The following is a 20,089-nucleotide window of genomic DNA, read 5'->3' on the forward strand; positions in this document are numbered from 1 at the left end:
TAGCCTACTTTTGTATTCACTTGATTTTTCAGTACATTAGCTTCTATTTGCTGACTGAAATCATGTCAGGGGTCTTCTTAACGAGAATATAGAAGGGTCTTGTGAGTGTGTGGTAATCACTGATTAATGTATCTGCTCCTGTCTCCTTCATGTAGCAGCTGCAGAGTCAGAGACACTGTCAGCGAGCAGTTAGGACATCACACTGATTTAAGATGAAATCAGTATTTATTGTTGTCATCTCATCAATACAATGTCTTAACTCAACAGTCCACAGTTCATTGTTCACCTCACACAATTCTTCAGTTTTAAACCTGAAACATGTGTGAAGGTGTTTTCTGTTGAAATGAGTTAATAAATAATTAGTATGGTCCGTGCTGAAGCACAACACAACTTTAACATACACAACATTTACAGCAAGTCAACAGCCATGTTAGTGGATGTACAGAGGAGCACTGTCCATCAACTGTAAACAGAGTACACACATAAAACACATAAAAACTGAAATGAACTGTCAGGGCTTCTGTAGTCATCAGGTCAAAACACGCTTCATCAGTTCTGTCGGATTAGTTCTATTGCTGTGGAGAACATTCACAGAACCACAGACTCTCACTGAACAGACTGATGAACACAAACTGAAGGAGAACCTCCTCTTTGAACAGACTGAACTAGATTAAACAGAGACGCAGGAGAAGACGTACGAACCTCGTACCGTCACTGGCAGTGCAGCGGACTGAAATAAAACATGCTCATATCTAAAAACTCTGACTGATAGAAAAATATATGGTTCTATCAATATACAATGTTGGGGGGGGGGGTCAGAAGACAACCTGGTGAGTCTGCTGATGCCTCTCACTGGAACTGACTCCCAGAGTTTCTCTCCCACAGCAGCAGCAGCTGACTTCCCACCTGAGGCTCCAACTCCTGTAGAGACAACAGACAGGAAATGGTTCACATGAGAGGACAGGAAGTGCTTTACCTACAGACAAAGAAACACAAGCTGCAGTCGAAAAGTCTTTTTTCTTATGAAGGTGAAATGTGAAAGTGAAATGAGGTGAAGTATCTGAGCAGCATCATGATCACAGCTGCTCCACTTCTCTACATGAGGAGGAAAGGAGCTTCAGTGCTTCCTGTCCTATCTCCTTCAGCAAAGGAAACACTGGAGCTTCCTTCACCAAAGCAAAGGAGATAATGCCGTCCCACAATTCCCTGCAGCAGCAATATTTAAGGCAAAGCACCACTATAGCTTCAAAACAGCAGACCCACGTAAATGTAGAAATTACAGAGCAGCTGTTTTATGTTTGTGACACGATCCAGAACTGACGGAAATCCTTGTCTGATCCACTGAAGCCCGAATCCATAAATATACACCAAACAGCCAGTGGAGCACTGGGGTTGTTTTAATGTTGTATTAAAACAGACCCAGTGCTCCACAGGGGACTGTTCTGGCTCTGTTCCTGTTCACCCTGTATTCGGCCGACTTTAAATACAACTCTGAGTCCTGCCACATCCACAAATACTCGGCTGACACAGCTATTGTGGTGCATATCAGGAACGGGCAGGAAGAGGAGTACAGGGATCTGACGATGGCCTTCAGTGAATGGAGCAACAAGAACTGCCTCCTTCTGAACTCCTCCAAGACCAAGGAGATGGTCATGGACTTTGGGAGGTCTAGGCCCACCCTTCAGCCAGTCAACATTCGAGGGAAGGACATTGAGGTGGTGCACACTTATAAAAACCTAGGTGTGCACCTGGACAGTAAACTGGACTGGTCCCAGAACACAGATGCCACCAGATCAAGGGGCAGATCCGGCTCTTTTTCCTCAGGAGGCTCAGGTCCTTTGACGCCTGCAGTGAAATGCTACACATGTTTTATCAGTCAGTGGTGGCCAGTGTACTCTTTTATGCTGCTTGTCCAGCTTGACCAGCTTGACCAGAGAGACTGGACAAGCTGGTCAAAAAGGCTGGGTCTGTGCTGCAGGAGTCTGGACTCACTCAGGAATGTTGTGGAGAGACACATGCAATGTAAGATGGAGGCCATCTTGGACAATACCAACCCTCCTCTCCACAACATTCTGGCAGGACAGAGAAGCAGCTACAGCTGCAGCAAACGTCTCATCTCACTGTACTGCAGTATCTATCTATCTATCTATCTATAGTTATGAACAGCTTCTTCTTTCCAACTGGTTCTTGTACTTCAGGTCTACTGGTGACTGGGGGAGCAGGACCTCACCGGGACCACTCATACTCAGACCCTCACCTGTCCGTCCCTGCTGATCTGGACCTTCTTGTTGTCGTTCCAGGGGTTCAGGATGTGTTGGGTGCACTGGAAGGGGAGACTCTCCTTGTGGATCCACTCCACACTGAAAACCCCTCCCAGTCCCACGAAGCCCCAGTCCTGACAGCTCTCCTGACTGATGACTGATGTCATGCGAGCGTAGCCCTGTGAGACAGACAGAATACATCAGTTTCTCACAGAGGGGTCAGGATTCAGACACACGGTATAAACTCTGATCTCGGATGATGTGAAGCCTGAACCAGGTTTTAGAGCGCCAGTTCCTAAGTCTGTTACCTGGAAGCGACCAGAGCCCTGAACAGAGAAGATGAGGATGATGAGGTTGTTCTCCAGGAAGGCCTTGGAGAGTTTGCTCTCATTGTTTGGTGTGGTGGACCAGATCCCTCTCTGCTGAGAAATCTCTATGTTCCTGATGCTGCTGCTCTTCATGATGAAGTACCGCACCGATGAGACCAGCTGGGGGGAGACGGGCTGAGAAACCTGCTGGGGACAAAGGAGATCCACAACATCACTAAAGGGACATATACATCCTTTACTGAAGGGTCTCAGGGCCAGGAGCCGGACTAACATGGTCCTCTGCTGATTAGTACACTACACAATTTGTTATAAACACACACAGATTATACACATAGACACACACATATATACACAAGGCTCAGCACAGAGAGGAGCCGCCAGTGTTTGTCCGACAGTGAATACCTTTCCTGAGGAGGCGGGGCTGTCTGAGGTCACAGAGCAGGAAGACAGACTGGAGGAGGAGTGAGGGTCATCACACAGAGAGGACTCATCTCTGTGGACTTTGAGCTGAACCAGGCCCGAGGCTGCTGGGCTCCTACCAGACCTGAGGAGAAGTGGAGAGTCAGGTCTTTATTATATACAAGAATATTCTGTCATGTTTTAGTATGAGGTTTCTCTTTTTCTGATCTGCTCCATGTTCACGTGCTGCCTTTATAGTGTGTCAGCTCTAATTCCATTAGTACAACAGTGGTTTATATTCACCACTCTGCTCTGTTTCTGTTTTATTCACTGATTAATTCATTTCTCATACATATATTCAATGTATCTGTTAAATTTCTAAGGGCAGTCTTGCACCAAACTCTCAGCATATCCACCTGACCGGCACTAATGTATATTCTATATTACAGCACATTACTATTAATGTACAGTGTATATTTACTACATAGTAGATTTAATGTATAGATTTTTTTATTTTCTATGGTCAGTTTTTTCATTTCATTCTGTTTTATATTTTTTTTTAGTCGACTGTAGTTATTGTAAATAATTTGGCTTGGTCCTTAAACTTTTTTAACTGTTTGTATACCTGATGAGTCTCTGTCTTATTGTTCACACATCACACTGTAAAGACTGAAGAAGAAGAATGTGACAGTCCAACCAGCAGGAGGAGGACAGACACCACCACACATCACACTGAAATCTACTTTATACTTGTCATGGGTGGTGTTGGTGGGTAGTTGGGGGCCGTTCTTGGAGTTCTTCACAGAGGCCTGGGACCCCTCCTCTGATGACATTGGCCGGGGCCGCTGGCCAATCCCAGAGGGCTGCTGCAGGCCGGCCCCCTGCTCCTCCGCTGCCAACACCTGAGGGACAGGTCAGGGACAGTCATTTACCTGGATCATGGTTCATAAAGACATCACACACATAGTACACACATAGTACACACATAGTACACATAGTGCACACAGTACACACACACACATCAGAGAGAGAACAGGACCTACAGACACCAGGGTCCGGATGATGGCCTCGTCCTGCTGAGACCAGGGCTTTGAAGGGCAGCGGATCCTCTTGATAAACAAACTCTGCCACTTCTGTCTCAGCTCAAACACCATGCCAGCAGCCTGACAACAGGACACACAGCATCAGACAAAACTGACATGATTCAGTGAGAAAAGATTCAGCTGCAGAGTCTTTAAACAGGTTGATCAGAATGTTTCTGTTTTATCTTCATTTAATGTGAAAGCATTTGGGACCTGCTGCCTGAGTGCTGAGGTCATGAGACAGCTACAGCTGAGAGTGTTGTCCATATAACAATGGAATATTACATTACAAGATTCATTTAAAGTCCCTCCAGGAGCAAGTTTACTTCTGTTGGATAAAACCAGACTACATCACTGTGTTAATGTGTCGCTGTGGAGCCGTGTAAAGACCATGGTCAGATCCAGAAAACCTAAAACTAAGATTTCCCAACGTCACAGCAGTTCTGACATATTTATGTCTACGCTGCTTGATCAACAGCCGACACTGATCAGATATGTGGGTGGTCAAAACATCTGGGAACCACTGGTGTAGTACACAACACAGGTTAAAATCCAAACTGATTAAAATCCATAAACAAAGACTGAAAAGGTTGTGATGACAGTGATGACAGTGATGCTCCCTCACCTCTCTGTCCAGCTGGAAGACGAGCCAGTCGTCTATCCTCAGCTCAGTCTGGTCCTCTGTCTCACTGTCACTGTTGTCGTCCAGTGGACCGTCTGAGGGACACGACATGAAGACACAGACTGAACCAGAATCTCCTCCTGTCAGAAAACACTCATCAGGAAAGAGTGTTTTCATCAGGAAAGAGTGCTTTCACATGAGAAACGTTGTGACGTTGTGAGTTTAAGTAAGGTGAAGACTGTGAGGTCATGTCTCCTGTTGATCAGCCTCAGACAGGAGCAGACCAAACATGGCTGATGGTGAAACAGTGTGAGGTTTGGAGGAAATATCAGAAGTCTCATCAGAAGCCGTATCCATCTCCCAGGGAGGGAAGACTTGGTTTACATGTAATTCAGTATTTCTTATTCCTCCTCAGATTCAGGAACAACAATTTAACTCTGCTCCTGGTCCTGGTAGACCAGACCAGCTTCACTCTCTTAAAGGCTTTGTAAAGGCTGTGGGAGTTCTGCATGTGATCTGTGGACTTGGAGGAGGCTTGTGACCACAGCCCTCTGGGTATTGTGGGGATATGGAGTGATTGTTGTTTGTATAACCACAGAGAGACTGTGCCCTAAGTTAAACATGTTCTCTGTGCCTCATCACCAGCTGGTCTGTGGACAGAATCTCTATTCAGAGCTGTTAGCTGAATATAGTGTGCACTGTCTACCAGAATTAGACTGAAGGTCAAGAGGTCAGCATCAGGAGTGATACTAAATTCAATGCAGTCTGACCAACGATCTAAATATCTCACTGTGTGTTCTGACAGATAGACTCAGTCCTGACCAACACATGCAGTCTGTTCTATGACTAGTTTACCTGTGGCTCTCTGAGCGGCAGGCTCCTGCAGGGCAGAGCTGGGCAGCTTAGCACAACCTCCAAAGATGGCCACAGTGATGGGAGTCACCATGGAGCAGCAGCGCACACTGGCCATCCTGTGGCCCCGGCTCATCTCGTCGTAGATCAGCCAGTCTGTGGGAAGACCCCGGGCCAATTTGCCTGAGCTGTTCTACACAACAAGAACACAGAAGATGTTTTGTTTCCCTGTATGTGTCATACACGTGAGATGAAACATAAAAATGAGTTGAGCTCAGGTTAACTTTCATACATGACATTGGCCTTTACTGTCAACTCAATACTTCCTCCATGTGTTTCACATTAAAAGCCTTCCAGTTGTTTAATTGGAAGAATTCTTTTATTTTTTATTGTTAGACAAAGTGCTGAGCTTCAGTCAAACCGTTTTTCCCAGCTTGTATTTGTTTAAACCGACTGTACACAGTTTCTATCAGAGTTATCCTGTTATCAGCCTGTTATTTCAGCTCCAGCTCTTCCTTTGGAATTTATGGGCTGTTTAATAAAATGGTTGTTAATCAGTCTGTCGGTGCTTTGTAAAGAGAAAATCCACTTCATCCAGTAGTTTGAGGTAAAGTGAAGAAAATACCAGCGGTGGCTGAAGTGGATCCATGTGTATTACAGTGAATTATGCTGAGGTAACTGTTGAACCTGGCTGGGCTGAAAACAAGAAGAACAGAGACCACTGTGAAGGTCTGACTCCTCTGTTCAACAGGTAGCAGGTGAGTTAAGACCCCCTGGGGATGAGACCACAAGGTGAGGACAGGATCACATACTCATGACGTGATCTGCTTTTACCTCCTTGAACTGGCTCAGGATAGAGGTGGGATGAAAGTGGACCTTCTTCTCCCTGTTACTGGAGAGCAGAGAGGTCTCCTGGTTCAAGTGGACCAGGTTTGGATACATGCCAGCCACCAGGGCTGCCTTCACCACGGCCCAGTTCTCAGAGTTCAAGTTCACGTCACGGATGTCACTGCCTCCACGGGCCCGCACAAAACCTGGAGACCAACAGGTTCACAGTCATCAACGTATTCATTCATTCATTTATTCATTCATTCATTCATTTGACAAAAATTGTTACAATTAGAAATGTCAAGTATCTCATTATTATTTTGATTATTATTGTGAGGAATGGTTGTTGCAGCTTAATTTTAATGTGATAATGACACAAAAGCAGTACACACACACACACACACACTCACACACACTCACACACACACACTCACACACACTCACACTCACACTCACACACACACACACACACGGTTGACTGAGGATGGATTACAGAGTGAAACTGACCAATAGCACGGAGCTGTCCCAGCAGCTGTGTCCTCATGCCCAGGATCATGTCCATGGTGGCCTGAGACAGGAAGTTCTTCTCACAGAAGGACCTCTCCCAGCCCTCACTGCGAGCCTTCTGCCACGCCTGACACCACACGGGACAAAAACATGTTTTTAACTTTTGTCCTAATTAATGACTCGATCAAGTGAAAATTCTGAGCTTCTATATATTTGACTTAAGGGGATGAAAATAAATCAAAACGCTAACGACATTCATGTTTGTGTGTGATTAACTCCTGTCTAAAACTGAAATAAATCCTGTTAAAAAGCCATTTTACAGTCCGTTACTTTCTCACTGTGTGAGACCTTAATCCCTCCACTGCCTCCTGCTGCCGTCAGACTTTTACCATAAGTGGGAAAATCTTCCTCTGGAGTGACGGGAAGGGTCTACTGAAGCATTAATCTGCTGATAGGTACATAACACAAGCTCCCACTCCCTTTAAAGCAAAGCAACATCAGGCTGAACTTCTTATCAGACTATATATAATATATACAGTTATCTCCCACTGTTTCATTTGAACAGTGTTTAGAGACCATAAGAGGAAAAGTAGTCAGTTTGACACATTCTGTTGGTTAGTAGAGATGTGTTTTTCCTTCTTTCCTAATTGTTGATCATTGTTAATTAGTTGTGACCATATCCAGGTTGGGAGCTTCCCCTTATATCCATCACTTCACATATTCACCTCATAAAGCAGGTCTCATGTGGACACACCCACCTGGAAGGCTCTCAGCAGGGCCATGTGGTCGCTGAAGCTGCTGGATGTGAAACGTTTCCGACAGTGCAGAGCGGCTCTTTTCTGAGAGCCCTGGGCAGGAAGGACGAAGGGGTCACGGTAGGCCAGCGTACAGGCGATGGTCAGAATGGGGTCCAGACACTTGAGCACAACAGCGGACAGCACCATCTTACCCAGGTGGGGCTCTACAGGTAGATCAGCCAGGTGGTAGCCCAAATCAGTCAGGTCCTCATACTGGTCCATAGCATCTATTGTCTGAGGAGAAAGGTGACTTACTGTGTGTGTGTGTGTGTGTGTGTGTGTGTGTGTGTGTGTGTGTGTGTGTGTGTGTGTGTGTGTGTTGTCTACAGTAGGGTTTGTTGTTTGTTACCTTCAGCATGTGCACAGCGTTCCTGATGGCGTGAGCAGGAGGAGGTTGAGGAGCTTTGGACAAGAACTCAGTGACTGGAGAGGAGGAGGGAGCCAGCAGCTTGGTCTGCAGACACAGTTCCTTAAACACAACACGACACACCGTCCATGAGTCTGCTGCAGGTGTGAACATAACTCTGTTGGTGCTTCAAGAGATTCATTTCATTCTATGAGAATCCTCTGATAGCATGGCAGCCATTGATCTTTTTCTTCCTTCCGATGATGACCTCAAACTGAAGCAGACATCAGGCTAGAGGCTAGAATACAGTGATGTATAAAATGCATTACATAAGTCTATATAACACTTAGGACACTGTTGTATTTGTACAGTGAGCAGCACAGAGCCCCACACTGAGTAAACATCTCTGCTCTGGTTCACAGAAGTGCAGCAGCTCAAACTGCAGAACAGCTGCTGGAGGTGAACAGAGATCAGAGTAGTCGGTGATTCATAAATACACTCAGCCAATCACAGAGAAGCAGAACAACAACAGCTCAACTAATGAAGAATCAGCTTCTGCAGGAGATCATGTTGTTGTGTGGATGGTGCAGAGTGACACGGCGTGAACACACAGGACCAAACATACTGTTTTTAACAGTTAACAAGAAAATAATAAAAATGATGTTCACATTATATCGTCAGTCTGAACCCTGTTCAGTCTTCATTCTGCTCCGTCTCATGTGACAGTGAAGTGTTTGTGCTGTGCTACATTTAAAGAATAAAACATGAGAAGCTGAAGACAGGGTGTGTGTGTGTGTGTATGTGTGTGTCTGTGTGTGTATGTGTGTGTCTGTGTGTGTGTGTGTGTGTGTCTACCTGCAGAGGCATCCGCAGCAGCTGTGGAACCTGGAACTCCAACATGTTGTTGAAGCGGAGTCGACTGAAGAGGTGGAAGCAAACCCCCGGTCTGCAGCGTCCAGCTCTGAGGACACGTTACACACTCAGTACATTCTTTCACACCACTTTACAATCATAAACTATAAGCTGAGATCACTGAGGTCACTCTGTGTTACCTCCCCTTCCTCTGCAGAGCGCTGGCTTTTGAGATCCACACCGTCTTCAACATGGAGACATGACTGAGGGTGTCAAAGGACTTCTACAACAGGAAACACATTCATCAGTTCATCATGGACCACACGTTTGTTTCACTTTTATTTAAATCCAAGACTTTACCTCTTTGACTTTTCCCGAGTCAATGACAAACACCACGTCGTTGATGGTGATGCTCGTCTCAGCGATGTTGGTGGAAAGAATCTGAAGGAAAATGACCAGTTATCTTCAGTCAGTGAATATCTATTGATGTATGGTAGAAAGCAGCAGAGTGTGGATGTGCTCTGTGTACTGACTTATGCTAATTATTACAACATGTGATGAAAATCTATGAGTTTCATCATAGTGTAACAGCTTCTCTCTGGGATAAGAAATAAAATAAATGTTATGGAAAATTTCTTTAGTTTCACTTTTATTAGTTACCATGAAGAGAATGAGTTAACCAATCAGGGCACTGCTGGTGTGTGTTTCCCTTGAGTGTCTTGAAGGTTTTCTTTATTAACCCATTTATACCGGGTGCTGCGTAGCGCAACATTGTTGGTTCCTCGTCATTTCCATGACGCATGCAGCATATAAATATGTAAAATATGTATAAATATATCATGAAAATGACGAGGAATCAACAATGCTGCACTACGCAGCAGCAGGCGGGGGGGGGCTACGCAGCAGCGGCGGGGGGGGGGGGGGGGGGGGGGGGGGGGGGGCGCTACGCAGCATCCGGTATAAATGGGTTAGGGTGAATACTCTGAGCCCTCTAATGACCCAGGTAAATCTAAAGGTAAAGTCTGAGACTCACTATCTTCCTGACACCAGGTGGAGCTGTCTTCATGGCTTTCTTCTGATCCAGAGTCTGCATGTCTGAATGAAGAGTGAACACCTGGAATCTGAGAGACAACTCTGTCAGACACACTACACACTGTCCTGCTGTGATAGACTGACACAAACAGACCATGTTACAGTCAGTTACCGTCTGCTACAGTCAGTTACCGTCTGTTACAGTCAGCTACAGTCTGTTACCGTCTGCTACAGTCAGTTACCGTCTGTTACAGTCAGCTACAGTCTGTTACCGTCTGCTACAGTCAGTTACCGTCTGTTACGGTCAGCTACAGTCTGTTACCGTCTGCTACAGTCTGTTACTGTCTGTTACGGTCTGCTACAGTCAGTTACCGTCTGCTACAGTCTGTTACTGTCCGTTACCGTCTGCTACAGTCTGCTACATCATTGTAATAAAACATTAAAGATACTGCTTGATGTTCAGATGTTGTCTGTTCTTCTTATTTGCAGTTCATATCTCACCTATCAGAGTGGAAGGAGAACCTCTTGTCGTCGTACAGGATGCGGTCCCTGAGGGCCACAATGTCATCGTATCCGGGGAGGAAGATCAGGGCAGCACCTGGAGACCAAGATAAGCATCATCCACATGCTGTGTCATCTGGCTGTGTGTTCACAGACATGTGGTGGTGTGTAGTCACACTACTGAGGCTCACCGTCACTGGTGGTGGAGCAGATGTTGTGCAGCAGATCCATGATGAGGTCGAGGTCCACCCACTCATCATCAAAGCTGTGGTGGTAGAGTCTGAGCAGCTCCTGCTCCTCGGTGCTCAGCTCTGCACTGTCACACTGCAGCAGGGAGGACTCGTCCAGGCTGCTGGCCTCTCTCAGAGGACTGTAGAGGACATGAAGGGACATGAGGGGGATACTACACACAGATCTGGACAAACCTTTACTTCATGTACTGTTTCTTTAGGGCCTGTATGAAAACTATTTTAAGTGGGGGGTGGTGAGGGGCTTAACATTAATCATTTCACCATTAATAACTAAAGGAGTTAAAACAAAAAAAAAAAAAATGCTACTGGAGCTGCACAATTAATTGAAATATAACTGAAATCTCAATATGGCCAAGTGCAATATCCAAATCATAGGAGCTGCAATTTTTTTGATGAAGGTAAAATGTGTCACACTGTTGTGAATTGTTAGCACCATGAGCCTTGTGGTGCTACAGAGACCCCCCTGCCTACAAATCATATTCTCCAGAAAATAAGAACATGTTTGTTTGGTACACAACCAACAAAAATCACATCATCATCATTTTAACATTTTTTTCAGTTAAATGAAAAAAACCTTCCAACTGAAATTGCAATATCTACCAAAATAATTGCAATATGACTTTTTTTTGCATATCGTGCAGCTCTAGATGCTACCACAATTGACATTTTCTTAATGAAACAATAATTTCCATAGAACCGTAAAACTCCATATGTACTGTATAACAAACACTGAGAATGATGCTGCTCCAGTGTGTCCTTTATACATTTTGCAGTGGCCCGAACAGATTACTCCTATCTGAGCTCAATATTAGACTCACATGGAGGACTTGAGGAGATCCGCAGCCTCTGTCTGCTGGAAGTGTTTGGCAAAGTCTAAGGCCGTCCTGAAACCAGATGAAAACTGTTACTGAGTTGAAGGAGATCAACAACAAACGAAGAAGAGGACGAAAAGTACAGGTGTAGAAAATGTTGAGTCTGCAGTTTGTAAAAGACGCCTGGACAGTTTAAATCCAGACTCACACTAACTGTTAAAAAAGCTTCACAGGCCGAACTGGTGAAGACCCACATTAACCTGGTTCAGTGTAAACTGTCTCAGCTCTGTACTACAACATGAAGGGCCGCCTACCATCCATTGGACGCCTTAATGCTGATGTCCGCCCCCATGTTGAGCAGCTGCTCCATGTGTGTGAGGAACCCTCGACCGGCTGCCACCATCAGGGGAGTGGCCCCTGTCTCACTGTGCGTGTAGTCCACTATAACACAACAACACAACACAGCAACAGTATGAGGGAACAGAGGCTTCAGATTCTTACATCCATGCGACACACCAGGGGCCAGATGCACACAACTGTGTAGATTCATGACTAAAGCTATTTGTATGTACAAAACCAGAAATATTCATACACATTCTTTTCATCAGCACTATAAAGCCATGTGCGTGCATGGTTCTTCTTTATAAATCTCATTTGCACAAGCCTCATTTCCATTCCCACAATTAGCCATGAATGAATTAAAACACTCCCTTATTCAGTTTGTATAAAAAACACAGTCTGTGTAACAAGTGATCAGATACAGAGAAGAAAGACGAGAAAGAAGAAGAAACTGTTACAAAACCCAATAGATACTGACTCTCATGTCTGTAGAGTACAAATGAAGCTGGAGCCAGGAGATGATTAGCTTAACTTAGCTTAGCATAAAAACTGGAGGCAGATGGAAACAGTCTGGCTCTGTGTGAAGTTAAAATACACCCGTACAGGTCACTGTCTAACATGATGCATCTTCTGTATTTAGTTCAGACAGAAGGTTTCATGAGGAGTGAAGTGGTGTCTGTAGTAAATACTTTGTCACCATATATATATATTCTTATATTGTAATATCTATAATATAGTATATCAAGATGAGGTAACACTGACCTGACAAATAAAGATTCATCATCACACTGATGAAACATTTTATCTGTATCTGAAGTGATTATATCTAACAGTGATATCTAACAGTGTTTAAATGTCAGGTTTTATAATCTGTGTTTATGAGAACATGTAGTGACTCCACTGAGGTGACTCCACTGAGGTGAGCAGACGTCGTACCGTTAACTCCTTCATAGAGGATGAGGTTGAAGAGCTGGATGAAGGCATCCTGGTCTTCACCGAGGAAGACGCTGGAGATGCAGGAGTCCATCTCCTTCAGCAGCCACGGCTCCAACTGCTCTGAGCCGGTCTCAGTCTACAACACACATCACACACCGAATCCATTAAGCCTTTAAAAGAAACTTTGAAAAAAGCTGTTTTATGGGCCGTCGAGTGGCGCAGTGGGTTGAGCAGGTGCCCCATGTGTAGAGGCTAGAGTCGGCCCCGGTTCGAATCCCGCATCGGACGGCCCTTTACTGCATGTCATTCCCCCTCTCTCTGCCTCCCCATCTCCTGTCTCTCTACTGTGCTATCAATAAAGGCATAAAAAGCCCCAAAAAATATAAAGCTGTTTGTTCCAGTGTCGGACGTTCTTCTAAGTGTCACCAAAACATTCACTCTCAGTCAGTGTAACACTGACAAGATCAATTTTCCATTTAAAAGAAAGTTTTTATTTCTGTTTGTGTGCGGAGCTCCTGAGAGGGATCTAGGTGTCTGACTGAACCTGTGTCTGATTGGCTGGCGGGGCTGGAAGACTCTGTGTGTGTATATGTGTAGTGATTTTCCTGTATGGTCCAGGTTGAAAAAGCTAAGCATGTGAAGCTAACATTAGCCTTGTTCTGCAGTGTGTTCATGCTACATAAACAGCCAGAGTCAGACTGTGGAGATTAGACCGTCACTGTGAAGGTGATGAGCTGAGCAGGCCCCGCCCCTCCTCAGGTAAACACACTGTGTGAGTCAGGAGGAAATGTGGTGCTATAAATGTTTGTAACATTAGCTGCAGCAGCTCAGTGCTGTGTGATCTGATCTGGCTCATTAACATCCCTCCTCTCTCCTGTAGGGATGCAGCGGTTCTCCTGACAGTAACATGCTGCTGACACACTGACGCTTCAGTGTTCATGATGTCATAATGTAGCAGTCAGAACCAGGACTTTTACAGTGACACTTTACATCAAGCTGATAATATTACTGTACTTTTATTGTGGAAGGATTTTTCATGCAGCACTTTATCTTGTACTGCAGTACTTTGCTCTACTGAAGCCCAGTGTGTTAGGAATTCATGTTGCAAACAATTTTGTTTCTGCTGGGGATAAACAGACCCACCAGCCAATCAGACGTAAGTTCAGCACACACACACACACACACACACACACACACACACACACACAAATATAAAAACTATTATTTTCTATTTTTCTAACCTACATTTAACAAATAGAAAATTAGAAAAATCACTCCAAATGAAAAATACAATTCTAGAAATTCTAATTCTATTTTCTGTTTTCGAATTTCTTATACGGTTGTTTGAACTGCTGTGTTCAACTGTGTTACACTGACTTCGCTCACTGCTGCAGTGTGTTAAGGGAAAACCAGCACCATAATATAATCAACATTAGCTCAGACCTCTTTAACATACTGTATCATTCCCCCAGTAACTGTCTGAACCTCTCTCTGCTCTGGTTTCTGTTCCCAGTGTAAATGGAGTCAGTTCAGTGTCTCATGGTTCTGTGTGGTTTAAATACTCTGACTGGCCTTTACTCTCTGAGTGGCACACACCAAGAGTGACTGCGGTTTGTTTCCACGTGTCGTTCCTCCTGGCTCTCACCCAGCTGTCGCTCACACTGCTGCAGAGGACATTTGTAGAGGATATTTTGTGTGCGTGTGTGTTTACCAGCTTGTTGAAGGAGGTGTCCCCTCTGTCCAGACAGCTGTTGTCCTGCAGGACCCCTGGGACAGACTGAGGACTCCTCTGCTTCTCGTCACCACAGCTGCTCTCCACTGCCTTACACCACTCAGTCAATCGTCTCTGTTTCTTCTCCTCTGACAGACAGAGTCAGACACCGGTGAGAAGAAGACGTCTCTCTATGTTTCCTCTGACTCGGTGGATAATAAATAAAAGCCTCTTACTTCTCTGCGTCTCCTCCTTGTATTTCGTCTTGTCCTTGCTGTCGAAGCCCGTCATCCTCAGGACGTCCTCCAGAAACAGTTCCTGCACCTCAAACTGTCTCCCTTTGACTACAGGAAAAATTGTCTTCATTTATTAATAATCAAAGATTAACATCCCACTTCACACCCGAAGAGGAGGGTCAGGGTCAGAGAGAGGGTCAGGGTGAGGGATACCTATTACTAAACCGTTCCTGAAGTGTGTTATAGATTCATCACTCTCCAGTATTCATCGGTTTTTACATTACTTATAATATTACATAACAATATTATATAATAGTATAATATATTTTTACCTGTGATCTGTAACCCCTGAGCTGTTTTCACTCCTGTTATTCCAGGATCAGATATATTTACTCAGAGTTTTACTGCACATATTCCAAGGACATTTTAATGACAAAGAAAATTTAAAATCACTGATCTTCATCCTTATTATTATTATTATTGTTATTGTTATTATTATTATTATTATTGTTATTATTATAAATGATGTCAGCAAACATGAACAGCAGAGTCTGTGTGTCTCTCTGAGTCTGTGTGTCAGATCTGACTCAGTTACAGGGGCACTGTGGTGACCTTGTGGTTATGATTCATACCATAAATTGTGACTGCGCCCTGTTACCTCTCTTCTGACCATGTGTTAAATAGATAGACAGACACAGATTGAAGAGTGTAGAGTGGGAGCAAACATGTAAACCAGTAACAGCCGGTGAGAGGACTGAGCTACTGAATGAGACTTACGGTGGATAACAGGACAGGAGCCAAAGTACTGGAGGAACAGGTCTGTGTCCAGAGCCGCACTGGACAGGATCAGCTTCAGTGAGGGGATCTTCTGGAGCACGTCCCGCATCTTAGTGAGCAGGAAGTCAGTCAGACCGTCACGCTCATGCACCTCATCCTGGAAAAACACAAGTCACTTTAATGCCATGTGTTAGATCTGTGACTTCAAACTGGGAGCTGATAGAGGAACTTAACCTGGTGAACTGACCAGGTGAAGTCTTGATGCTCACCACAATGACATGAGTGACAGTTGTCAGACTGGCATCTCCAGCCATCAGTGTCCTGAGGAACACTCCACTGGTGCAGAAGGTGAGCAGTGTCTTTGGAGAGACCCTGAGGACGTCAACAGATACAGAGTTACGTCAATGCTCAACAAAGTGTTTCCTCAAGATCACAAATATTAGAGTTTACAACAAACTGTCAACTCTAACTTTAAATGAAGTTAAATAGTTATCTTAAGTTCAGGCGCAGGCCACGCCTCTAAACACCTGTCAGACTCCCTTTTCAGACATTCTTTCACCTGGGAGTGAATGCTGATTGTTCCCTTTCCCTGCCGACAAAAGCCCGATTTCAGCAGGTCATAGTGGGTTTTTGGACCAGTGGAAAAGGGGCTTGAGTTTCATCATAAGAAGAATTGGTCAGTGCTCTCCTACCTGCTCTCCAGTCTAATGTGGTAGCCCACAGTCTGGCCCACGCTCTCTCCTCTCTCTGCGGCCACTCTCTCAGCCACAGCGATGGCAGCCAGGCGTCTGGGCTGAGTGCAGAAGATCCTGCAGGGCTCTCCATTCCTGCTGCACTCATCCAACAGGAACTGTGGGATCTGGACAAAGAGACTTGGCTTTATCCTCTGAGGACCACGAATGTCTGAAGCTATTTTCATCTCTATCTGTCCAGTACTTGTTGGACTGTCTGTCTGACCCACCTGCGTTGTCTTTCCGGAGCCGGTCTCTCCCACCACCAGTACCACCCTGTTTCCTTTGATGAGCTGGACGATCTCCTCCTGACGTTCGTGAACAGGGAGCGAGCGTCTGAAACTGTCCAGGTCTGAGGGACTCCTCCTCCGAGGCACCATGGGAATGCCGTTGTTTAAGCGCCCGCTCGCCCTGTTCCTGTCATAGCTGTTGTCTGAGGGATGAGCAGAAAGTCACATGACCTGAAACAACACACCTGCTGACCTCCACTCAGATGTGTTTCCATGTTGAAATGAAGAAGCCAGGAGAGCATGGTCTGATGAAGAGGACTGGCCTTTCTGTTCACACTGGAATATGAGGATTTCATCACCACTGAACAACAGAATGACAGAGTGAAGTGTTCCTGTTTACGTCACTGTGTCTGTCTGTCTAATGAGGTCTAGGTCTCAGCATGTCTAACCTACCTGGTTACTAACCTAGATTACTACCCTGGTAGACTAACTTGATGACTAACCTGGTTACTGACCTGATGACTAACCTGGTAAACTAACCTGGTTACTAAGAGGCTCACCGTGCTCTGCAGGCACAGACATGCCACTCTTGCTGTTGGGCAGCATGTCTGTGCGTTCCTTGTTGCTGATGGGAAACCTCTGGAGCAGGCTGCGGATGAAGTATAGAGAATTGTGGGAGAGGGTGAGGGGCATGGTGGGCCGAGGTTTGTCTGACCCGTCCTTCTTCCTGATGGTAAGGAAGCGATTCGGTCCTTTCCTGAGAGAGACAGAAACGTCTACCATTAACATATTTGTTAAACTCTATACACTGTGTATTTTTCAAGTGACAGAAACTGTAATCGTAGATGGTTCAAACATTTCAGGTTTATTTCTACATGACTCATTGAAAACTGTGTAACTCTGTCGCCCATTTTATCAGATGTGATAACACTGAGCTCACCAGAGACTTAGACCTGGAACAAGGTGATGACAACGTTGTGACTTTGTATGTTTGGATCATTTATGTCTCATGTCTGGCATGTGTATAAGTCTGAGACCATGAGTCAAGATTCTTCTATACTGCATTTGTTTGAATGTAATTAAAAATACTATTTGTTACGTTACAACTGATTGACTATCATCTGAACTATTAGAGTGAAAAGCTGAATCTTTGAAAAATTTCAGAATATCTTAGTATTTGGTTTGTATATATTATATATGTATTAATTCTATATACTCAATGTAAATAAGACCACTGCCATCAGAGGCTCTGTTTACACTGACAGACTAGTGACTGCAGTGAGTAGAGGGTTTTAAGGTTTACAGTGGGGATCAGCCACAGCTAACCAATCACAAGTCTTACTGTCACCATGTGGTCTCTCTGTCCACATCAGCTCCAGTGTGGCCTACAGATGCACCACAGAACTACAAACCCAGCCTTACTATGAGAGAAACGCTACCTATGTGGGACTCAGTGGGTTTGTAAATCACTCTTCTCATTCTCAGTCCTGGTTATATTTCCAGCACTGTTCCTGTGAATGACACTCAGACACCTGATGAACTCAGGTGTGTCTGGAGGAACTTACCCTTTGCTCTTAGAGATGTAACCCAGGGACTGAGCCATCCGATGGATGAAGGCTCTCTCAGTACTGGACAGGGAGGAAGGAAATTCCATCTCTGGTCAGTCCAGGAAGAGAAAGGGTAAATGTCAGAACACTACAGCACTCCGCCATCACACTGCTCTCACTGGGACAGTGGCGTCCCTCTGTCATGCGATTTTAACAGAAACTAGTGTATTAATCAAGAGAAAAGTGTGACTCTTATCTTCTGCTATGAAACAATGAACAGCTGATACCTCTCTGGTCGCTGTAGCGAAACCTCTCCAGAGAGAGGTTCACTGCGATCTTCACCTCCTCATCGATGTGGATTTCTTTGAGGCCTTTGTAGGTGGAGCCTCTGGGTGGTGTGCTATGGCTCTTGGCTGCTTTGTGTGAGGCTGTACCATGGTTCGACATGATGCACTGCAACACAACAACACATCTGATCAAACAACTTATGAACGTTTATAATATGATGTTATAATTAACAACATGTATTCTGTCTCAACACTCATTCACTAACAGATAAAATGTTTCTCTAGTAAAAATCTAAAACTCCTTGTCAGGTCCTGTTTACATCGTCTTTGTTTCTCCACTGAGGTCAGAACTTATTATATATTATATGTATCCCACAGTACACCTCCTCTAAACATATAGAAATCATATATCATTTACCATAAATAAGTTTATTTACACCATTGTCCACATAAGCCTGATACAAACAGAAAGAAGGATGTTGTAATTTCATTGTTTAGTAAAAGGGGAGCACCATTTAGTTTACATAGACCTGAGTTCAGCAGTGACGAGGACGAAGAGGACTCAGTCTGTTAGCTTCAGTCCCTCGGCACCATTAACTCTTTCTGTCACTCTCTGTCCAGTTCATGTGGATCTTATGTTATTATATGCTCTTAGTCTTTGAGTAAGAGGCTGAAGGTTTCATGACAGTGTTGTAAAGTTGACCACAGGTGAGTTAATTACCACTCGTAGTCTGACCAGTGTCTCTACAGACTGAAGGAGAGTTCAGTGAGGAGGGTCAGAGGAGAATACGACTGAAACTATCACAGGAAGATAAAGTTATGGATGTGTAACCATGTTGATCTTTGTTGTGGTTCCTTCAGCGGCGGTAAATGACTGTGGATGTTTTTATTTATCAGGTTCTGGCACCTGTAGTCCTGTTGAAGTTAACTACTGTATTTTAATGTAGCTAACTGTACAATATACTGACAGGCCAGTGTAATTTCTACGTATTTAAACTAGCGGAAAACCCGTGGTGGATCGTTAGCTAAGTTTTCCTCCAGCAGCCTGTGTTTCATTTCACCGGTACCGAAACACACTGACTGAGAGTTAGCTGAATTAGCTGAACGCCTGAGACCGACAAACTAACGCTTCGTGTCCAACCTTGTCACCGACCTGATGGACGAGATACAGAACCGTGGTCGGTGAAGAGCTCCGGGCTCCAGTGGTGTCACAAACGAACGGTACCCCGTCTCTTCAGTGAAACTGCCCCCGTGTTTCTCCAGTGTGGTTCCGCCGCCAAAAATACATCCGGTTACACCTCTTCAGAATAAGAGTCGTCAAGACAAAAACCTCTCACATTAATGACGTACATTATGTGTAAGCTAATATTTAGCAGGTATACTTTTCAGATAGAGAGAGATAGATCTTTCTGATTTAAAAATGCTTTAGGTCGTCAAAGTGAACACCTCTACCGTTGTGAGACGAACATTCATCATAAAAATTGTAAGTTACAGTTACAATTATACAAAAACTTTGATTTCCGGCTAGGTATTTAGCCTTCAAAATAAAAGCACAGACAAAGTGGTTCATGGTGGATGTTAGTCTATTGTGGATCATTGTTTTGTTGTAGAAGCTTGACTCTTCTTCACTTTGACTGTCTTGTCTATTTAAGCCTCATTTTAAGATAAAAAGTACTTGAGCACCAACATTTCAAGAAAGACAAATTTTTAATGTCTGTTTGCTGCAGGGGCTTCACTTCAAAACTCAAATAAACTGAACTTTTTCTTACACCTGTACAGTTCGTATTCAGACCCTATTCACCTTTTAAACACTGTTTTGTCAGT

The 20,089-nt window shown here is 44.5% G+C and overlaps 1 protein-coding gene across 4 annotated transcripts; it reads right to left on the minus strand.

The window, feature by feature from the left end:
• Positions 1-207: 207 nt before the first annotated feature.
• On the minus strand, positions 208-19,539 carry ythdc2 (YTH domain containing 2). 4 transcript variants are annotated; one of them, XM_056404301.1, is made up of 31 exons: positions 19,419-19,539; positions 18,266-18,431; positions 17,997-18,087; positions 16,992-17,188; positions 16,432-16,634; positions 16,163-16,329; positions 15,740-15,842; positions 15,471-15,627; positions 14,694-14,801; positions 14,458-14,606; positions 12,747-12,882; positions 11,786-11,912; positions 11,478-11,543; positions 10,600-10,778; positions 10,409-10,505; positions 9,909-9,996; positions 9,236-9,316; positions 9,076-9,158; positions 8,879-8,984; positions 8,027-8,146; positions 7,639-7,911; positions 6,881-7,007; positions 6,380-6,579; positions 5,549-5,738; positions 4,697-4,788; positions 4,033-4,152; positions 3,740-3,891; positions 2,993-3,134; positions 2,570-2,776; positions 2,258-2,440; positions 208-921 (listed from the first exon to the last, which is right to left on the minus strand). In XM_056404301.1, the coding sequence occupies exons 2-31, from the start codon at positions 18,423-18,425 to the stop codon at positions 850-852; spliced, it is 4,176 nt and encodes a 1,391-aa protein (XP_056260276.1). In that variant the 5' UTR covers positions 18,426-18,431; positions 19,419-19,539; the 3' UTR covers positions 208-849. The 4 variants fall into 4 exon arrangements, with proteins under 4 accessions (XP_056260276.1, XP_056260277.1, XP_056260275.1 ...); XM_056404302.1 differs by having other exon boundaries at positions 2,570-2,773; positions 19,407-19,532; XM_056404300.1 differs by having other exon boundaries at positions 19,407-19,532.
• Positions 19,540-20,089: the final 550 nt, after the last annotated feature.

This window comes from Seriola aureovittata, chromosome 18 (assembly GCF_021018895.1).
Source record: "Seriola aureovittata isolate HTS-2021-v1 ecotype China chromosome 18, ASM2101889v1, whole genome shotgun sequence".
In the NCBI taxonomy this organism is placed as follows: Eukaryota; Metazoa; Chordata; class Actinopteri; order Carangiformes; family Carangidae; genus Seriola; species Seriola aureovittata.

Excerpts from the sequence above, each read along its gene's own strand:
- ythdc2 (XM_056404301.1), bottom strand. The coding sequence starts at position 18,425 with ATGTCGAACCATGGTACAGCCTCACACAAAGCAGCCAAGAGCCATAGC. Across the intron at positions 14,802-15,470 it reads CTCCTGTCCTGTTATCCACC|TCAAAGGGAGACAGTTTGAG; the intron begins GTAAGTCTCATT and ends TTTTTCCTGTAG. Across the intron at positions 8,147-8,878 it reads TGCTGCGGATGCCTCTGCAG|GAACTGTGTCTGCAGACCAA; the intron begins GTAGACACACAC and ends GTTGTGTTTAAG.